Source organism: Parambassis ranga, chromosome 5, assembly GCF_900634625.1.
Source record: "Parambassis ranga chromosome 5, fParRan2.1, whole genome shotgun sequence".
Classification (NCBI taxonomy): domain Eukaryota; kingdom Metazoa; phylum Chordata; class Actinopteri; family Ambassidae; genus Parambassis; species Parambassis ranga.
This window is the reverse complement of record NC_041026.1, coordinates 14,447,644-14,468,883: the sequence shown is the minus strand read 5'-3', so window position 1 is coordinate 14,468,883 and position 21,240 is coordinate 14,447,644. Positions and strand designations below refer to the sequence as shown.

The following is a 21,240-nucleotide window of genomic DNA, read 5'->3' as shown; positions in this document are numbered from 1 at the left end:
CAGGTGTTCAGATTCTGGACCAACATGCTGGACCAGATCATCAAACCAAATCAAGCGTGCCATCACAAGTTCAGCTAAAAATAACCAGTGATGTTTTCACACAACTGTGAATGTGTTTAGGGAAGTAGTCTAAATTTGAAGGTTCACTATTGACCTTGGACGTGCAAGACTGACAAAATATTATTATTATGTGTGTGTGTGTGTGTGTGTGTGTGTGTGTGTGTGTGTGTGTGTGTGTGTGTGTGTGTGTTTGTGCACTTCCTGGAAACCTTATGGCCTTCATCAGTAAGTGGGTTCCATCTGCTGATGAAGGTCATGAGATGAGACATTTCCAGTAAGGGAACCTCATGGTAATAATGTTGTCACTATTGTAGTTTATAGTAGTAGTGGTACATTTACATGTGAGAATTCCCAAAAATGTCCTGGTATGTTTGCAGGTTAGCTTTACACATGAGCTGTGTGTGTGTGTGCATGCATGACTTCACAACAACAGGACACAAATGCCAGCTATTGTGTAGTATGATAGTAATCACGTGAGTTTAAAATTTCTTGTTAACATTTATTTTATGACTCTGTTTGGTGATATTTACACCACAGCTTATACCACACAGATAAAGTAGGACTGTGATTATTTTAAGGCCTCTATGATAAGCACTGTTTTCATGTTACACCTTCCTGTTCTGTTATCAATGAGGCCAGTATATTGTCTGATGCACCTGTTGGATGTTACGCTGCTCTCCAGCTGTACTTCTGTATAATATAAAGGTCTTATGCAAATTGTTTCATTTTACAGTAAAATCTGCTTATCAGCTCCATAGACAGTATTATAAACTATATATTTGCCTCTCAGATAAATGCCTACTGTAAACAAAGTTGTTGACAGCTTTGTGTGTAAAGTGCATGTAGAGGACGGCAGAAACAACACAAAGATTGACTTCTTTTGTCACAGGAATAACTAAATATTGGCAAATGTGGGGTTTATCTATAGTCATAGATGAATGTTTTATTTTCCCAAATGTATTAAAAACAATTGATGTACTCTTGATTTGTTTAATTTCGAGGTACCACACGGCTGTATTGGCGCTATTGATGTTTTGGAAACCGGCGTGATGACGTCACCCGCAAGATGAGAAGGACAGCGTAGGAGAGAGCAGCCTCCTCTCATCCCGGCTCTCCTCTCCTGCCATCTGTTTGTTGTCAGCGCTCACAGTAAGTCTCTGTTGTTGTTGTTGTTGTTGTAATACATGGAAAAAACTTGGTTTCACGCTCAGTCGAGCCTTCGCGCACCGGAGGTGTCGACGGTGTTTCCACAGGTAAGAAAAAAAAAATTTTATTGTGTAGCTCTTTGTTGTCTTGTTAGCTAGCTGTGCCTTTGTTCACTCTGTGCACCGGAGTGATTAAAACAAACATCCAGGTGTTATATTACACAAGAATCTGTGTGTATTGCTGATTTAAATGATATCATTTTGTGTATAGTTGTGTGTCTGGTGTATAATTTTCCCGGCTTTGCATTTCTGCTCTCTCGGTGGAGGAGCGTTTCTGGTTGCTAAGGTGTCAGGTGTTGCTATGGGCGTTTATTTAGCCTGCACGTGCAGCTGTCTGCAGCTTAGTGCTGCAAATGAATCGAGTTTAAAACACGGCTTCACATGGACTCCATTGCAGGCTATTACTGTAATATTATGCATAATTGGTCACAATACGATTATTAACACACACCTGCAAAGGCATTTAACATAGGGAACGTTCAGAAATCCTTTATATGCACATGCATATGCAATGCAATGTAGGTCTATAGATAAAAGAATGACATTAAAACTGTAGGAGGACATTTTACAGTTGAAAAATAAAATGACAGTGCTCTCTGATGGACAAATAAATAAATAATGGACAATAAATTCTCAATCAATTATCAAATGAAACTTTTCCATGCATTTTTTTAAATAATTTTAAAATAGTGTGCATGTCTCATTGGTAATCTGGTTCAAATGTTGCCTTTGTGCTGTCAATTTTATTCTTTTGAAAAGAAAAAAGACACAAAAAATGGTTTAATCCTCTCATTTTTTTCGTCTGTGCTGTTTCATGCATGCCTGGATAACACCAGAACATAAGAAGTTTGTATGCTGTCCTGTTATAACACTGTACACAGAGCCAGGGTGCAGCTTGTAAGCTTCCAAGTCTAAAAGACAAGAGTCAGTGCAAAGTACTGCTGCTCTTGTAATCCACTTTAGCTCCATATGGCAAGAGAGGAAAAGGTATTCCCGCTTTCATTGCTGGTCCTGTGAGCTGCTCTGATTCTGTTAGGGACTTCATATGGAGACACAATTTGCTTTGGTTGATGCAATATGCAAAAAAGAGAGATTATAGATTTACAGATGCAGATAATCCTGTCCAAGACATGAATAAAACAAATAAATGTTATGGCATTATGAGCCAGTGGTGACAGAGGACAGTCAGTGAACTGTGTGTGTGAAAGAGATCTGGTCAAGGAAGTTAGTTTAACCTAATGATTAGGAGAGATATGGTTACATCCTGCAGATCATGTTCCAATCATGAATCATGGCTGTTATGATCATGTTAGTATAGGGTTTCAGGAGCACTTGCTGCTTGACAGTGAGGTATACTGAATAATACGGAAAAGGAATTCATAATAATGAGTCACGTTCTGCAGAGAATTCCAACTGCAGCTTTCAGGCCAAAGGTTGTAATTATCATTCAACTAATCAGATGTATATCATACCAAACATATTTTCTAAGAGGAAGTCTTTGCTGATTCTGCATGCACCTGAACGCTGTGAGGCTGCATGTTATTGTGTAGTTACCTGCCTCTTCATCGCCAACACAGTTTAAACTTTAGGTGTTCCGTACTTGACAGTGTGAACTAGCAGATATCAAAAAAGCCCTGGCTTTGGATGCCATAAGAACTTTTTTTTGACAGCAAGGAAATAGAACAGCCGCACAGCTTTTTTTTTCTGGCAAACATGGATTGATGCATCAACACGTGTTTATGACATGACAATTAAAGCTTCACTTCCCATCTGTGTTTTCAGAACAAGTTCAGTTACGACGCCCAGATGAATTAATGTGCCAAACTTTGCGGTCGTAAATAATGATGAGCGGGCACTCCCACATCACTGGGTGGGCGTGATGCAGGAATGCGATTGATGCTGCTCAGTAGTGTGTATGTATCTAATTGAAACAAAAAACGCACGTGCATGGCTTATTTTAACATCAATTGTTGCCATTAATTCTCTCTACTGAAGTTCTCGCTTGTGTGACATTGTGCTGTGCTCACTGGGTTTGGAACAGGCTTGCATGTGCGGCATGAACTTCATCACCTGCTGGGTTTGTGCATGTTGTTGTGAGTGAGCACAAACTCATAAAGTGCACTGGTATGCAAGCAGGTTTTGGATTCTGTGTGGATGAGTGACGTGCTGTCGTCTTTGTCACCATTTCCTTGCCAGTCAAACTATGCGGAGGCGTTGATGAGTCTGCCTCTGCCTGTGCTGCTTCGTATTTCACACTTTAAATGTCAATCTTACTCCCCTATTAAGAGATAGATAGACCTGTAAAATATGTTTTCACCCTAGCCACATTTCATTGTCTTCTATCATCATTTCCCCCTCCTTTCCCTTTCCATCATTCCACCCTCTCCTGTATTCCCCTCTACTTTCCTGTCCTCCCCCTCCACCTCATGCAAAAGCTCAGTGCCCTGCTTGCCAAGAGGTGGATGAGCAGGGCACGGGGATGAGCTGGCTGTCACATGCCATCTGTAGGGTCACATGAAGACATGTCATCACGTTCTGCACTCTCCTTTTCCTCAGGAAGTATTTGTGAGCCTGAGGAGGATTGTCAGATAGGGCGAGAAAGGCCCTGACTCGCCAGGAAGGGCAGTCAGAGATGATTCAAGACAAAGGAAAGAAACACTTGACATTTCAAGCAAGGGTGCTTGCATTTGCGAGGGAGTCTGTTGAGGTAGTTTTATTGGACTAAATCAGGAGGAAAACAAATATCAGGGCGCATGAGAGGAAACATGACCATCCGTGGAGAGCTCTGGTTGACATATGACAATAATAGGGCAAAAAGCAGTGAAGAATAAGGTCATGTGAGGCGAAAGAGGGGATGGGAAAGGTGAAATCCCAGGAGAAATCCCTATGGTCTTTGTAATCTGTGTTGATCTGGTTAGAGATAAACTAAGAGTCTAAGAAGTCAGAGGGAAAACTGCCAGAGGTGAGACATCAGCCGACCTTAGACTGGATCTTTCCCAACAGATAACCTATTCTGTGCAATAGGGATAGCCTTATCATGTTCAGCTATAAGTAGACATTTTTTGTGTGGAAAATTGCATAGATCAAAGCATTAGGTCACCCTAACGGTGGCCCAGCAACACCACCCTTTGTAGGTATAATACTGTAGTGTATGCGGTATTCCACCCAGTAATACTGTTATATACGGCTCAGTCCTTAGGAATGAACTCCAAAGCTCTTTCTTATAATGGAACAAATATAGCAAAGCTCATTGAAAGTTTACTTTGAGCTCAAATATGATGTCATCATAATTAGTCTTACCATCAAGTATGTATGTTTTGAATAGTGGCCTATCCAGCTTGAGCACAAGACAGAGAACAATCGCTTACTCAATTCATGGGCTACATATGTCATATGTCTTTGTAGACTGTTAAATGAGTCTTTCCACCGGAGGATTACCTACAAATGTAGCCTTTGAAGGATCCAGCCCCTAAATTGATATTTAAACTCATAGTCACCAGCGTGCACCAATAGGAAAGCAGTAAGGAGGAACCTGAAGAAATGTTCTGTCTTGAGTGTGAAACTGATCTTTTAACACTTTCCATTCCACATTCATATTTTCATCTGGACAAAAATGGGAGACAATGTAGAAAAATGTTAGTGTGTTTCATGCAGAATATTTATAAAGGGAATTAAAGACTTAAAACTCTTTCTAGTTTAAGTACCATAAGTTAAATGTTAGCAAATTATTGTAATAACCTTATTTTACTAACTGGCAGCAGACAACATTTGTGCCAGGAGTAAAAGCAGTTGTAGCTGCACCAGCCTTAAAGTTACATTTTACCAGTCTGTTTTAAATCAGTGACAGTAAACTGGATCATGACCTTCAGTTACTGTGAAAACCCTAACAGTTAAAGAAAGCAGATTTTTCTTCTCTGGTTTTTTAATGAATGTGTGAGCATGTTGTCACCAGCATAAAGGACGTTTTACACATTTTTCTTTGTCCCAGTAAATGTTGAAGCACAAAAAAGCGAGTTAAGGCATGCAGCTGTTGTGATCTCTGCATTTCACTGACCGTTCATCTGATATCTTGCCTCTGTCCCTGCCCCAGTCAGCTATTCAACCACTCAGCTTCTCTCTTTCCCCAGCCCCCCAATGCAGTCCTCCTTTCCTGCCCCAGGATGCGACGTAGTGACGTGCCTGCCAGCTCAGTGAGACTGTCCTTGTTCTAATGTGTTTGTGCATTGAAGAGATTACAAGGGAAACAGCTTGCCAGGGGCAGGTGGCTGCTGTTTCCAGCTTGCAGCAGTTTGGGGGGACAACAGCAGGATGCCATGGGGGAGAAGCGGCTCGGCAGCCCTGCTGCTACTCTCGGGCAGGGCTCTTGGGCGCGCCAAGGCCAGGTAGGATTAGGCTTTTGCTGCCTCTGTAGACTGTAGGTCTACTGAGGCTTGAAGCTGGTGATGATTGAACTAGTTTTAAAGTGCCACTTTGGCTTGGGTCAGTGCCATGGTTGAGGTTTTTGCTGCTTTATTGCTCTTTTTAAACTACAAACTGGGGCTTGCTGTGATTCAGACTCTTTACTGTCTCTGTGAGTTCACAGACGTGGTGTGACAGGCATCGAAAAACTTTCTCAGGGCCATACAGTGTGAGCTAATTGTTGCATTCTCTGTACACTAAGAGGCTTTCAGTGGAATTCAGCCATGAGGATTAAACTTGCTTTAACATGAGCCGTGTTTTCAAGTAGATTACTCTATTCCTTGGCCAGGATTGTTGGTTAGGGTTACTTTGTGTTATTTCCCACAGTGTTATGAAGGTGAACAAAAACTTTACATTTTGTCTATTCTTCTCTCAGAGTGTATGGCTTCCTGTTGATTCTCTGTCTTAATGGGAGGTCCATTCAACAAGGAACAATCACAGCACCCTGACATTTTCAGGAGACCCTTTTTTTAACATTAACATGGAGCGTGTGCTTTGTTTTGTGTCTGAGCTTTTAACCTGCTGCCAAGTGAAAAACAAATTATATTAGCTCTATCAGGACAATGCTGCTTGGTTTTTGAGCAGTAACAAGGAAGCCTGTGGAGTATTTTCAAAGCTATCTTTATGATCTGTCTTCTGAGGGGGTCCTATATCACAGTTGCCGGTATTTTTAGTTTCAGTTGTTAAGTCTGTCATAACAGCTTGAAAACTCTTCTGCAAAGAGAGTCATATGACAAACCGCAGAAGTTGAAGCAACTGGTATGGCATTTCAATATAAGCTGCACAGTTATATTTTCATGGGAACATAGTCCCAAGATTATGCCATAAAGCTTTGTTTTAAAACTCAAGGCAAGAGTTGTTACTGCAGTATTTTTGTGTCTTTTTTCATTGTTTACAACTTCAGCTGTCGTTCAATATCGGCTGTCATCAGCATGACAAACGAGCATGAAAACAAATAATGACATGTCAGTGATTTGGTGAGGTGTCTTGGGGGTTACAGCTCTGCTGACAATGTTGACGGACCTGTTGCACTGAAACTTTCTCTCTGCTGATGTTTCTTACATATTCATCACATCCACACACCCACCTGATCAGTTATTTATATTAGATGTTAAGTTAGCTGAGCAGAGGCTCTCTCTCTCTCTCTAGGTTTGAAGCTGAACCTGGGTGTTAGCTATGAAAACACAAACGGTGCAGTAAGTCTCTTTCCGCTGCATATATAAGACATGTTTCGAATGTACCGACGTCATTGCTTGTCACACAAAAAGCATGTGCTATTTGATCAAAGATTAAAGGTTGGACGAGTTGGAGAAGGAGGAGAGAACATTCTTCATCTTTTGATCCCTTTGATTAATTTAAATGTGAGCACATACATGTTTAACAAAAAGCAGAGAGATGATAAAATGCCTTGTCAAACAATCCTTGATTAATGAGCTCTAAACGTCGTGCAGGTTACACTGAAAGGCCAATAATGTGCCAGAGATAAGAGTGAGAGGACACTATATTAGTCAGCTTTCACTCATGTATCCAGAGCATTCATTGTTTATGTCCTTTAGACTTCTGCTGGGCTAAAACATGGAGTATACCCAGAGTATTTTAAGCAGGGTTTAACATGTGTCACCTAATGTATTCCTGATTGAAGGCGAGAGGAAGTTAATGGCCACCAGGCATGTGGTAGGCAGGGTGTGCCACCTCACAGTGGCGTGGGAGGGGACAGGTGTGAATGATGTGTAGATGTTCAGAGAGTCGTCACTCCCTCCCACATTCCTCTCAGTTCCACTCAGTTTACAAAGACGCCACACAGCCTCCACACTGAATATTCACAACATCACTTCCTGTCAGCGCGCAGAGAAACCAGAGCAGTGGACAAATTTACTTCACACTCACATGCTGTCCAACCACCAGGACTGGATTAAAGCTAGTTTCTGTGCCGGACTTATTCCTGGATTCCTGTAGTAGTGGTGGATATGGGAGGCAGAGAGGAGGTGCTGGTGAGCAGGCTTGATTCCACCATGCAGTTTCCACGCACCAGCTTGACCCGTTTCAGGCTCCGTCCACAGCAAAGCCCACTGAGGGGCAAACGCGTAAAGTCACCACACAAGAAAAAAAACAGGTAGGTGTGATGAGACAGGAGCTGGGTCAGCTGGACTCAATTCATAAACGGTTTTACTGTAAGTTTGAGTGTCTTCTAAGAGCTGTGGTGTAGCTGTCAACTTGCTTAGTAAAATATTAACCTGACAGTGAAGTGCAACATCAACACATTAACGTGTCATTCAAACCACTGCAGCTGTGTAGTCCAGTACTGGGTTTTGGGGGGTTGTAATTGTGTGACAGCGTTCGACAAACGTTCATCTGTTAGATACAAACAAACATTTTTCTTTCGTGAACTTGTTGTATGGCTTTGAGCAGCCGTTTTAATTTATTTTATCAAAGCAACAGTCGGGTGAATTATTATATCTAGACTCAGAATTTCAATATACTTACTACACTATGATTACTTCACTGACAGAAAATTAGTCAGTGACAGTTGGGAAAATTATAATGTAATAACCAGACAATATACCAAACATGCTGCCATAAGGGTTAAAATTGAGGACTTGCTGATTTGAAGCGTTGCCTTGGTTGCAGCGTTTTTGTGGTTCAATGTTGGGACTGTGTACTGCTAGTTTTTAAATCCGTTTTATATTTGTTATAAGTAAGAATCTCTGTGGTTTTGTTATGTTTTAGGAGGGTGTCTTGTCGGGAAATGTTCTGAAAGCTGTTGGGATTTTCTGTTGTGGTTGAATTGACTGAAGGGTCTGTCATATTACACTGCATATTGCTCTCCTGTTGGAATGTTACTATACCGGTTCCGAGAACAGTAAAGCAATAACATGACCCATTTTCTAGGGAATCTGTGTGACAGTTATGAAAAATGACAGCGCTATTTAAAACAGGTGATAGTGTACTCTTTGTGTGGTATTACACAGTTTGATAATTTAGTTGTTACTGAAAAATCTGGTTTCTGTTTTGTAGTATCAGTAGAAATCAGATGTTTTGTTTTTCTTCTTTCTCCTGCTGTGAAAAGAAGCTTTCATTGAAATGAATATCTATTGACTCCACATACCCCCCACCCCCCTCTTCTTCTGAAACAGCACGAAACTGGTTTAACACACCAAAGCCTTGATCTAGAACAGCGCATCTGTCTTCCAGTGACTTGTGGATGTTGGCATTTATGAGGAGCAATGTGATAAGTTCTATGAATCAGAGCTGAAAGTATGATGCGTATTTTTGGCACTGGTAGCGATCATTTCATTGTCTTGTTCAAGATGACATGATAAGCCATCTGGCATTCCTCACAGATAGACCAGCATGTTTTGGTTTTTCCTCTTGAGATTCGCTGACTAGAAGAATGTGACTGAGCCACAAACCAATGGGGTGAATCAGCTGACCACTTCCTGTGTGTGTAAGATCACATTTTAGCGCTGCAGGGTGTGAGTGTGTCTGCCAGCTGAGTGTGTCCCATTGTTGGCAGAGAAACAGTATCCTCTGTTGTTAAGTCCCGCACAGGAAATACAGGCTGCAGTTTTTTTGCTTGTGTTTGAGAAGGAAGCTGAGAGCAGATTTAGAAAATTTATGATCTTAAACCGTTTATTATGTTTCATCAACCATTGTCCCTGAGTCACATTCACATATGTGGTTCAGTAGATAAATGGGCGTAACCAAAAGGAAAGCAGATTTCACACTGTTACAGTGACATCTAGTGGATCAGCAGGGTACTTTGCCTCCGGGCCACATTTTGCAAGAACAATAGAGACCCCCCTTTGTGTCCGCTCTCGCGATCTCCCTCCTCACTCCAGCCCTCCCTCCATCCCACTCCTTTTGTGTCTCCATCTCTCCGGGCTCTCCCGGCCGGTCTATCCTCCCCACACCACCTCAGTCTTCACCGTTCGTCCTCTGCTGTATGCGTCTCTGTGTTTCTGCTCATTTGTTTGCATGCATGCGTGTGATTTCTTTACGTGTGTGTATGTCTGCACCAGAGATCCCAGCCCCACCGAGATGAGCGTGGAGCCCTGGGCCAGCCCGCAGGACCAGGCAGCCGCTGAACTTGCACACACCACACGCACGCCGCCCTCAGAGGATCAGGAACAGCACCCCGACAAACTCTGCTTGGACTCATTCTGGAGTGAGGTTGAGACCATTCGACAGGGGAGTGGCTACACAGACCTTGACTGCACCAGAAGAGACTCCAGACAATCAGAAGGTAAATACTGCACATCCTGAGCTGACTGATTGAACTGGATTAAAACAAAGAAAGCTGTGTTTAGCTGTTTATGTGATAGTATTAAAAAGCATTCATCTTCCACTCGCTTCTGAGATCCACCATGAAAAGATGCATTTGTCATGGCAACATATCAGGTTTCTCTCATGCGGCAAAGTAGTGCTCATCTCCATGACAACACTATCAAACACTCTGTGGTGGGGAGTGTTTTATATGCACAAGCCAAACAGTTATTCAGGAATGATGACTTTTAATGGGAGGACTGTTTTATTATACCTAATGATGTGTTAATTATGCCCTTTAATGCGTCCTTTTAATGTCATGTTAAACAGAAGCAGCATTTACTAAAACCTCAATAATAGACAAATCTAAAATCTATTATGTATATTAAGGTATTTTCTTTCATTAAAACAGTTTATGTGGAATCTTATACTACCTGTTCCCTACATTTGTGTAGTTTGGGCAATGTGATTAAAGTGTTTCCCCAAAGCTAAATTTAGTGAGTATGTACAGGTAGCTAGCAATTACTTGGTGCACAAATACAGACTCATAAAGGGAGATTATACATGGATTTATGTATCATCAATCAGTCCGTGTTACCTTGAACCAGCAGTGTTCCACTGCAGGAAGACGTATCCGCCTCTCTCTGTTGTTGCTGTGTTTACATCTCCATTCTCGCTCTATGCATGTGTTTCAGAGGGAGAACAGGAGGAGCAGTGGCTGGCCGATGCCGGCTTGTCGAACCTCATCAGCGAGGACAGTGAGGATGTAGACAACGTGGTGCTGTTGTCCACTCTGACCCGGACACAGGCAGCAGCTGTTCAGCGTCGGCTGGATTCTTACACGCTGTCCCTTCGCAAAAGAAACAAACCGCCACCGCGAGACGTTCGTGACATCTTTAACTCGCCTATCACTCAGGTCAGGGTCCTCATATATGTAGAGTCAATCTGCAAACAGAAGAAATGATTTACACTATTTCTTTTAAATGTAAATCTCAGGTAAACTTCCTCTTTTCTTTAGGTAAATCAATAAATTGACTTTCCAGCAATAGAAAGTCTGTAAAAGCTTGCATGTCTGTGTGTGTCACAGTCTGAATGTATTATCCTGTGAAATATAAAGTAGCCATTTCCCAGATTGACTGTCAGGACTCAGTGAGGGGCTTTCATTGTGCTGTCATGTTCCATGCAGAGGAGCTGACCTGTGACAATAAAGACAAATCACATGTAAAGGCCACGCTTTGTGTGCTGCTCTGAGACTACCTCAGAGAGGAACAGAGACACTGCTCCTTTGATCCTTATCACTGCTGTATCAAAAGAAACACTCTGTGTATCCAGCTCTGTACACTCTGTGTGCAAAAGAAAACACAAATGATATTTTTCTCATACCTGGTTGTATCTTTGTTTCTTTCTTTTTTTTATCAGACCCTTCTGCCTGACTCTCAGCATAGTGAAGACCTTGCCAAGGACAGCATGGCATCAGTTGCCAAAACACCACTATCAGGTAAGAACTACATAATATTATTAGACTGCAAATAACTTTACATAAATCTGTTACAAGCCCTGTTGTCAGGAATTCCCATCTTAAATGACTCATGGGTTTACCTGGCTTTAAACACACACATGCAGCTGTCAGGTGAGCAGCAGATCTGTTGGGGCCAGATGAGGATGGATCAGGCCACAGCCCCTGTCATCTGTCTCCTCATTGGTTCTGGATAACTAAGATGTTTCTGCATGCTGCTGCAGAAAACGTTCACCTCTGTGGTTGTGCTTATGCTAACAAGAAGGAGCTAAAGGGAGAATCCAGTAGTGTTTTGATCATGAAAACATACAGCAGGTTGGCATCTGTTGAGAAGAAACCAGAAAGAAGACTCTGTCAGATACATTGCTGATATTAAAACTGACAGCAGTGTTGTTTCTGAGGAACATTTGCCACGACTAATGGCAACAGTGCTTCCAGCTATTGTAGTTCTCTGTTCCCATTTTAGTAGATAAGGTTTAAAAAAGAGATAAGAGGAGTTTCACATTGCATTTCCTCATGTCTGTGTTGACTTACTGTCATTTTTCTTCCTCTTATAGCATCACTCACACATTCAAATGAAGTTTTTATGACAGCTCTGTTGTGGACTTCCCCCGAGTAAATCAAATGACTGGTATTTGTGTGTGTTTCCTGCCCAGCTATGGCACCAGAGCATCAGCGAGGTGCTCCCAAAGAGGAGTTCTTCATCACGGATGTGGCTTACTGTGAACAGGCCGTCATTCTCCTCAAACAAGCCAAACTACCGCAGAACAACGCCCTGTGCCGGAAAGAAGACGGTACTCTGCCTGTAAGCCACCTGTTTAACATCTCCCACTCATTTTCCAGGACGACTGTGAATTCACAAATCAAAATGTTAATTTAAACAGGGAAAGTCATGGAAATTCTGCAAATAGTCCAGCGATGAAATGGCAAGAATGTAGAAGAGAAACACCGAAGGGAAACTTTTGTGGAGCTCTGGGGGAAATGCAGTTACTATACAGTAAATAATATATATGTGCACATATTACTATACACATAGGAATCACAGATGCACACTTACTCATAGAAGAATGTGTTAAGTTTGGGCTGATGTTCACTTCAAGAAACTTTTGAGTTTTAACATCTTGTCTCAAAGTTAGAACTTTCTAAGCTACTGACCTTCAGGCTTTTAAAAGCTGTTCATAATCTTCAGTTCTCATGCCCTTTTGGACATCCAGTCAAATCAGAATCTTGGCTCCGTCAGTATGTGTTTTGCTTAATTTGTGGTTCCAGCTAGTTTATTAAAATAATTCTAATCACAGCTGATAGGGAAAATGCACTTCAAACTCATTTGGATGGAGATTTTCATGCGCACCTGACAATACACACAAATATTATGAGCCATTTGCATTCAGCCTTCCACTGTTGGTTACGTAACAAGGTTAAGCAGCTAAAGAATGATGGAATTACTTTTAAACAAAAGGAGTATTGTTGAGTCACAGAATCCAGCAGCTTATTTTTCTATTTTAGGCTGTTTTCTCTGCAAAAGCAAAGAATTAGTGTTTCTAATTAGTGCTGTTAATTATGCATGCATGGATACACTTGGTATGTGTATTATTAATCAGTGGACTGAAGAAATAAACTGTTGCACAGCACATATAAACCATATTTATATATTTGTTTTTAGCCCTTTTATTTCCTTTTCCTCCATTGTTTTTCTCTGGTTACCTCCACTTTCTAACTTTCAACTCCACTCTGTCCTCCTCAGCGGGTGATCTGCCCCAAGTGCCGTCTAGGAGTGACTCGTATTCAAGATCTCTCTCATAGTGACATGAAGAAGGTGCGCCAGTTGGCTCTCATCGACATGACAGCACTGTGCGACCTCCTCGAACTGGAGGTCAAAAGGCACAAAACGGGCAAGAGAAAAATCCCAGGTACGTTAGAACTCAGTGCCACAAACTTAACACACACAGAAACTGACAAACTGTTTTTTTTGTCCATGACCCAATCAAGATCTGGAACAAAGATCGCTATGTGGTCAAATATAAGTTTATTTTGTTTGTTAGTTCAACTTGTGCATCTGTCTTTTCATTAAATGTTTTAAATTACATCTGTTTGTGTACAGAACAGTAACACATGCTTTAGTCATTATTCAGCAGTCATATATAATTCCCCAAAATCTTCATCCCTGTCTACAGACAGCATGTGGAGATTGTGTCCCTTGTGCAGTTTTAGCCAATGTTTACAACACTTTGGTCTTTTTTCTTTTTTTTCAGAGAGTACTCTCTTTGGGGTGCCGCTGGGCTCGCTGCTGGAGACTGATCAGAAAACGAAACCCAGCACCTCAATTCCTCTCTTCCTGCAGGCAGTAAGAACTCATAAATATATCTGTGTGAGATAAAATGCGTATGTGCATTACTCAGTGTGAATGTGCATGTTTTTGCCCTTGCTGAAAACAAGCTGCGTCAGACAGAGAATGTGGAATGATCCCAATGTCCTCTGTATATAAAAATGCTGTGACCACACCCTGTTTGTAGCAGCAGTTACTGAATATTACCAGCAGAGGTGACCAAGAGATTCTTATCTGCTGATGCCTGTCTACTGCTGATGTCTCTCTCTCTCGTCTCTCTCTCTCTCTCTCTTTCTGCAGTTGTTATCGTTTCTGGAAAAAAAAGGAGTGGATTCAGAGGGGATCCTGCGGGTTCCAGGATCTCAGTCCAGAATCAAGGTACAATAAGTAGATCTTATTTATTTTTCTAATGTGCAAAGAAAAAAAGCTTTAAGTGCAGCCAAAATATTGACAATGTAAAATGTCATTAACAGTGAAGAAAATCAAACAGATGTACTGAGTTTAACTACAGTTGACATCTAGAAACATAAAAAAACAATGAGGCAAAATCAATGAAATCCCCCATGAGACTGTATTTAATTCATTACATGCACAGGTGATGGTGTGTCACTTACATTAATGCAGCCACCAGAGGGCGCTGGTTAGCACTAAGAGAAGTGAAACTGACTAACTGATCAAGAGGTAGAACTGATAAAAGAGAGAGAATTCAGATTCATGGTTTGGTTGTGTCGTTTCTTTACTTTAAGGTTTTGATATTATTGCACAAAACATAAATGGAAATCAATACAAAATACAGGTGAAAGCAAATTTAAATTGATTACTTATGATGGCATTTTTAGACAGGAACAGCATAAACTCTAATTTAGGTAAATTTGAGTACAATGATAAAGTGATGAAGGCATTTTTTTCCATTAACATTTTCATCCAGTTTGTCCTGTTGCCCAGCATTGTTTCTGCCTGATCATTGATTTATAACTAAAGCAAAGGCACAAACTGAAACTGACACACTGCTGCCAGGAATCTAGGCTCTGTGCCAAACTATAGAAAACAGATTTAAGTGATAGTATTGTCGCACTTTTTTGAAAACTGTATAATTTTGTGTCTGCAGCTGCTGCAGCAGCACTTGGAGACCACCTTCTACTCAGGGCATTTCAGCTGGGATGAAGTGAGTCCAAATGATGCAGCTGCGCTGCTCAAGAAGTTCATCCGTGAGCTGCCTGCTCCCCTGCTCACCGCTGAGTACCTCAACACATTCAGTGCCGTGAGAGGTCAGTGGACGCTACACCATGAGTGTCACTGGTTAAAATCATTCTGAACAGATTCAGACATCCTTAGATCAGTCTGTGTTGGTATTGAACTGACAGTGTTGCATCACACTTACACGCCCTTTTGTTTGGCCTAAATGTGAGACCTTCAGTTTCAGGCCAATGATCTGTAGTTATGCAAGAAGATCTTGTTGATTCTATGCAGTTTTTGGATCATATTAATGTATTTATAATGTTTTTGATCATTTGACAGTGTCTCAAATGCTGCCAGGTTGCATTATGTATAATAGGAAAACGCAACACTACTTAAGAATCAGCTGCCCACTTCTTCCTCACAACCCACCGGGGTTACATTATAATTACCTAAGTCTCTTCACTCTAATGGCAGCGCCACGCCACGCTTATCTTTTCTGCTCCGGCTGAGAAATCAACATTAAGATGGACAAGTTGATATCACTTTAAGAGGCATCCCACGCACACACACACACACACAGTGACACAGCAGAGCAGGGAGCAGGGGATCAGCTATTTCCACATTAGTTTCACTTTAATAAAAAAGCAGATTGATATTAATGTTCCCAGACTGATGACTCACTGATGTATGGTTTGTGAGGAGGATCAGTGCAACGTGATAAATGACATGTAACCACAGAGACATAAGCTAACAAACCTAATGGCTACCTGTCACAATGCCATTAATCTTAAGACCATCCATTATTCTTAGTCAAACTCAGAGGAAATGAGCTCTGTATGTGTGTGTGTGTGTGTGTGTGTCTTCATTCTGTCTTACCGGCTTGTTTTGTTCTTTAGACATTACAGAACTGAAGCAAAAACTCCACATGTTGAACCTGCTCATCCTTCTGTTACCAGAGCCCAACAGGAACACACTAAAGGTGAACACAACACGTCAACACTTCATTATGTTGGTATAAACATTTCATTTTAGCACATTTGCAATAGACAGGTTTCAGTCCATTCAGTGTGAAAGAACAGATTTATTTAGATTCCTGTCAAGTTGAAAAACTTAAAGTATAAAAAACATTGTATGAATTTGACATTATTGACCCTTAAACTAGATTTTCAACCTCTGCTTCACCACACGCTGCTCTCTCTCCTTGGATCTGTCACAAATGTATCAGAAATGACACTCGACCAAAGCACTGTTTCATAGTGCATCACTGTATTGTTCTGCTCTTGATCCTCACTCTGCTCTGTTATATAAAGCATTGCATTAACCATGACTCACTTTCACCAACACAAGTGTGCAGTCAGCTCCGCTTATAGCAGCCAGGAGCACAAAAACCACCTGAACTAATTACTTTGACTCCAGTGGAGGCAGCTGAAACTCACTCTGCATTAACATACTTCTCAGCAGAGGTGTTACGGATGATTCAGTCACTGTGATAATTCACTTTACTGTATATGCTGGCCTCGTTTTGTTTTTGGCATTGAAGGCAAGGGAATGTTTTTTACTCTATAAAATCTGGAACTGTATGTTTAACTTTCACTGTTTTGGCCAAACTGGAAAACAGCTAATTTGTCTTCCTCTGTCTCTGCCCTCAGGCTCTGCTTGAGTTTCTCAGTAAGGTTGTTTCCAGGGAAAAGAGGAACAGGATGAACCTGTGGGCCGTTGCCACCATCATGGCTCCCAACCTCTTTCTCCATAAGGCCGTCCCCAGCAGACTGACAGAGGGGGCAGAGAAAGGACATGCAGAGAAGGCAGCTGATGTCATGAGGCTCCTCATACGCTACCAGGACCTGCTCTGGACGGTAGGAAGACCCACATTAATCAGATGAAATGGTGTTATTAAAAAATTACAAATATGTGCTCGAGTTTTGTTGGAAGGCCATAACTTCCTATGAAAAGAACTATTATACTTTTATATTATTGTTAGTTCTTGGACTTATACTCATCACAAATGCCATGTTGTGTCGTTTTTCTCCTCAGATCCCCAATTTCCTCATGAGCCAGGTGCGTAAGCTGAATGAGAACAGTAACCGCCGTTACCAGTTCTACGATCGGCGCATCAAGAACCTGCTGAGGAAGATCAGCACAGACAGCCGAGAAAAACCAGACAAAAACAGCTTAGAGGTGAGCTGTACAAGAGCAAGTGAAATGTCAATAAGAAAAGTGAAATCAGACATTTTGTATTCACAGTAAAGTCATAGATGGTTTTATTTTAGGACATATTAAATTGGAAGTATATGTTTTATTTGTTAATATTATTTGTTAGAAATTAGTTATTTTGAGTCACTTCTATCACAATGACGAATATTGTTCTACTTAATTTGTGTCCTGTAGCCACGTCGTACAGTAAAGATCCAGGTCGGAGACCTGGTGAGTGGTACGATGGAGTTCCAGCTCAACATCAACTCACGAGCCTCAGACCTGCTCGCTCAGTTTCACCGCCAATTCCTCCGCAGCCCCGACAATGGGAAGGGCAAAATGCGAAGGTATGAGTTGCAGCAGCGAAGTCAAATCTTGACGCATGAAGACTGCTTAGATTTCTACATGTTAACAATGTGTCCCTGTGCAGGAATGGCTCCGTTGTGTATCCAGACTGCGCCCTGTATGAAGTGGGAGGTAACATCGGTGAGTTAAGGAGTTTTTTCTTGTTCATCAGTGCTGACATTTGCATGTCTTTCTGCTCACTGAACAGATGAGAGTATCAAGGTCTTATGTAATGAAGTGTGCAGGCGCCAAAGAGACATGAGCATGTGCATCTGCAGTTATCAGAGCAGACAAATGCTTATTACACACATGTCTGTGCCCTCACATGAAAGCTGACAGCAAAAACTTTTCCCTAAATGATGATGTTAAGATAGGTCAAAACTTTCTGTACCATTGACCCTATGTATGTTTCCTGCAGGGGAACACTGCCTGGATCCTGACACACACCTACTGGATTTATACAACAGCAACCCTGCAGGAGAGTGGTTCATCAAGATGAAACCCAACGGCAGCAGAGGGCTGTAACGTGGAGCCTGTGGGATGATGGATGGACAGTAAAGACAGAATCTTAAAAAACATCAAATCTCTTCTTTATGTTCATCCTCTGAGCAACAAGCGAGTATGAGACAGATGGAGGAAGCAGAAACAGATCGACGGAGAATCGGCCAGGAGCAGAGCCTAAAAACTGTCTGCGGTCACATCAACACACACATTGCCCACACACACACACACACCCACTCCGCCACACACACACACACCATTTTTCTTTCTTTCCATCATCTCTCTCCTGCGTTACTGCAGGGCTGCAATGCTGCGAGCAAAAAGCTGCTGACGTGACTCATTACTTCCAACAGAGAACCTGCTGCACAGAAAAAGAGAGAGAGAGAGTGAAAAGGAGCGCCTGGACAGTTTGCGTTGCCATCTTTTCTCCTGAGCAATCCTCTCCAACCATGAGCGAGCAGATGGGGATGCAGAGCACCACTGGCTATAGAGGCCCAAGTCAACCTCTCCTCCCTCCTCCTCCCTCCCCGCTCTCAGGCCAGCTTTTACTCCGCATTCACTGACATGTATGTATGTTCCTACCACGGTTTTGATCCACCAGTTCTTTGTAAAAAGCGTACATATGACACATTAAATTGGGCATCTAATTGTGCACTAACCACGAGTCTAGATTTCAGTTTTCGGCCTACAGTTAAAATGAACAAAATACTGTTAAATACTCATCAGTCTTCTGTCCTGCTGATTAGAAGTCAGACATGGCAGAGGAATAAGTACAGAGGAGGAGCAGAGGTCACATAGTGAAGAGAACAAAATAGTAATAATAATTTTTTTCTTAATAGAAAAAAAACTGTAACCCACAGTTTAAGCTTTAGACCAGGAAACCCTTGTATCATTACTTCTTTTTACAAAGTAGTCCAAGTAAAAAAAAAACTGCAACAGGGACGCTGGTGGAACAGAAGAAAACCTGCAGTTACTGACAGATCGATCTGTTAATCTATGGATCGATTCTTCTCGATCACTCCTTTTCTTTCTCCCCTGATGTGTCCGTGCTGCCACGTTAAAGACAAAGTAAACAAAGACAGAGGACTTTCTGTGTCCTTTCTGTGCCATTCAAAGAGGGAAAGACACACCGATGAGCTGATATCCCTTTATCTGCGAATCCCTGCGCTCTCCTGGGCATTATAAAAGTCCTCGGCCTTCCATGGAACCCTGGCCTGCACAGAGCAGTGCTCAGAGAGACTTCTCTTATTTGAAATCGAGGGATTTGGTGTCATACCCTCAAGGACAGTTATTGCACCTCTAAAGGGATTTCTTAAGGACACACGGTGAAGCTGGTCTTCAGTTTTTAAACATATGAATGAAGGCAAAAAGCACTGAAGTGACTGATGGGGGGTACTGGGGTTATTATTTATATGATTGTAATGCCGTTGTTGCTTCTGTACTTGATCAGTAGGATAGAAAGGCTTTAGAATAATGTGGAGTGGCTGCATTCCCTGTAACAGTATGTTGTGTTGCCCCTACTCAGTGTGGGAATTTGCAGTGTTTGTGTACATATTGTTTTTTTTATTCTGGATCTCTTTACATGTTAGTTGCATAAATGTAAATATTCCTTCAGCTGTGAGGACCCCTCACCGCAGTGGAACTGTTTGTGGTGATTGTGTTGCTACTCGAAGACTATTCCAAACAGATGCAAGCAGCAAATGAATGTATTTAACATTTGTACCGATCGTCAGATGTGAATCATTTGCTCCTGGCAGTCGGAGCCATGTTGGTGCTCCGCGGCCATTTTGTGGGAAGTGTCTCGCACGCTCTACTCGATAGGCGCAGTAATGACAGCGGGCCCGGCACCAACATCTATCAACACCCTCTGCTCCATCTCTGTCACCTTCCAGTAATGGACCATAATGGCAGTGCGAGTGCATGCATCAGAAACACACACAGGAATCATATTTCTTTGATAATGCAGAAGGCAATAAATGGCTGTTATAAATTCTGCTGTCCTGGACCTGACGACAGCAGTGTGTGTGTGTGTGTGTGTGTGTGTGTGTGTGTGTGTGTGTGTGCATGCATGTGTATGATGAGCTTCATTACACAAGTCCAATTGGCCTGTCCCAGGGTCCCAGGCACAGTTCAGTGCCTCGGCACAAAGCAAGCTGATGAAACTGCCTTCTGCTGACAATCAGGAGAAGTAGGTCACCTCTGAAGCAGCATCCCAGAGGGCGAGCAGCGTGAGTCCAAACACCCCGAGGAGCAGAGCACATGGACACATATTGTCTAAACACACATTATGTGAAGTCACCAAAACAGGGGACACAAGTTCACAGTACTGTGTTGACTCTGTTTGTATATATGTGAATGTGTGTGTGTGTGAGAGAGAGAGGATGACTCCTGTTGTGTCTCTGAAACAGTGTTATCTGTATGATTATCCAGGAACTCTCTTAAAGCTACGTGACAGACAGGAACATTTGTTTGGACCTCTTATTGTTAATCTTAGACGTCAGTCAGCTGCTGACGTCAGAATGTATATTTAAACCCTTTACATGAGTCAATGTTTTTTATAACGTCTGTGAAAATACTTTAAAAACTGTTCCCATTTTGTGAATAAATGTGAATCTAATGTGCTAAACATGATTTATTTTCTCAATATGAGCTGCAGTAGAAAGATGCTATCAACAAAAACATCATTCATCAACTGTACAGTCACATCTGCCACCCATCTCTTTATATTTATGCATCCACACAGAAAGCTAAAAAAAAACATAGGTGTGTGAAAACAGGGAGAATATGTAGTCAAGTATTCGGCTGCTATAATCAATAGAGAGATTAACCTTGTAATGTGTTTGGGTGGAGAGGCCAGAGCTGCTCAGCTCCTTGATTAATCATTCCCAGCACTCCTGGAAAAAACCATTTGTGACTAACTGCTTCATCAACTTCGATTATTCAGGGTCTTAGCGTGTCCAAACGGGCGCTCAGAAGAAAAAGAGAATAAAACATTTGAAAAATGTGCATTTGAAAGTTTTGGAGGCCAAGGTGGAGAGTTAAATCTAAAATCAAATGATCAATATCTTTGGGATTATTTTTAGGATTTAAGTCAACATCAATATGTGAAACACTGAATAATTTATATATTTTGAGACATAATCATGTGTTTTTTTCCTGAGCTCATACTGTATGTTTGCTTCTTTTTCCAGCCT

At 41.7% G+C, this 21,240-nt stretch overlaps 1 protein-coding gene across 4 annotated transcripts; it reads left to right on the top strand.

Moving 5' to 3' along the window:
- Nucleotides 1-1,208: 1,208 nt before the first annotated feature.
- On the top strand, nt 1,209-20,660 carry arhgap40 (Rho GTPase activating protein 40). Of its 4 annotated transcripts, none has more exons than XM_028406975.1 (15): nt 1,209-1,313; nt 9,743-9,966; nt 10,682-10,902; nt 11,406-11,484; nt 12,159-12,307; nt 13,247-13,412; nt 13,755-13,846; nt 14,129-14,206; nt 14,937-15,096; nt 15,904-15,986; nt 16,657-16,863; nt 17,042-17,185; nt 17,396-17,547; nt 17,631-17,686; nt 17,964-20,660. In XM_028406975.1, the coding sequence occupies exons 2-15, from the start codon at nt 9,762-9,764 to the stop codon at nt 18,068-18,070; spliced, it is 1,899 nt and encodes a 632-aa protein (XP_028262776.1). In that variant the 5' UTR covers nt 1,209-1,313; nt 9,743-9,761; the 3' UTR covers nt 18,071-20,660. The 4 variants fall into 4 exon arrangements, with proteins under 4 accessions (XP_028262776.1, XP_028262775.1, XP_028262774.1 ...); XM_028406974.1 differs by lacking the exon at nt 1,209-1,313 and adding an exon at nt 3,078-3,178; XM_028406973.1 differs by lacking the exon at nt 1,209-1,313 and adding an exon at nt 5,516-5,647.
- The last annotated feature ends 580 nt before the right edge of the window (nt 20,661-21,240 follow it).

Coding starts and splice junctions, on each gene's coding strand:
- arhgap40 (XM_028406972.1), top strand. CDS start 7,691: ATGGGAGGCAGAGAGGAGGTGCTGGTGAGCAGGCTTGATTCCACCATG. Junction 14,207..14,936: donor GATCTCAGTCCAGAATCAAG/GTACAATAAGTA, acceptor TTGTGTCTGCAG/CTGCTGCAGCAGCACTTGGA. Junction 16,864..17,041: donor ACCAGGACCTGCTCTGGACG/GTAGGAAGACCC, acceptor TTTTCTCCTCAG/ATCCCCAATTTCCTCATGAG.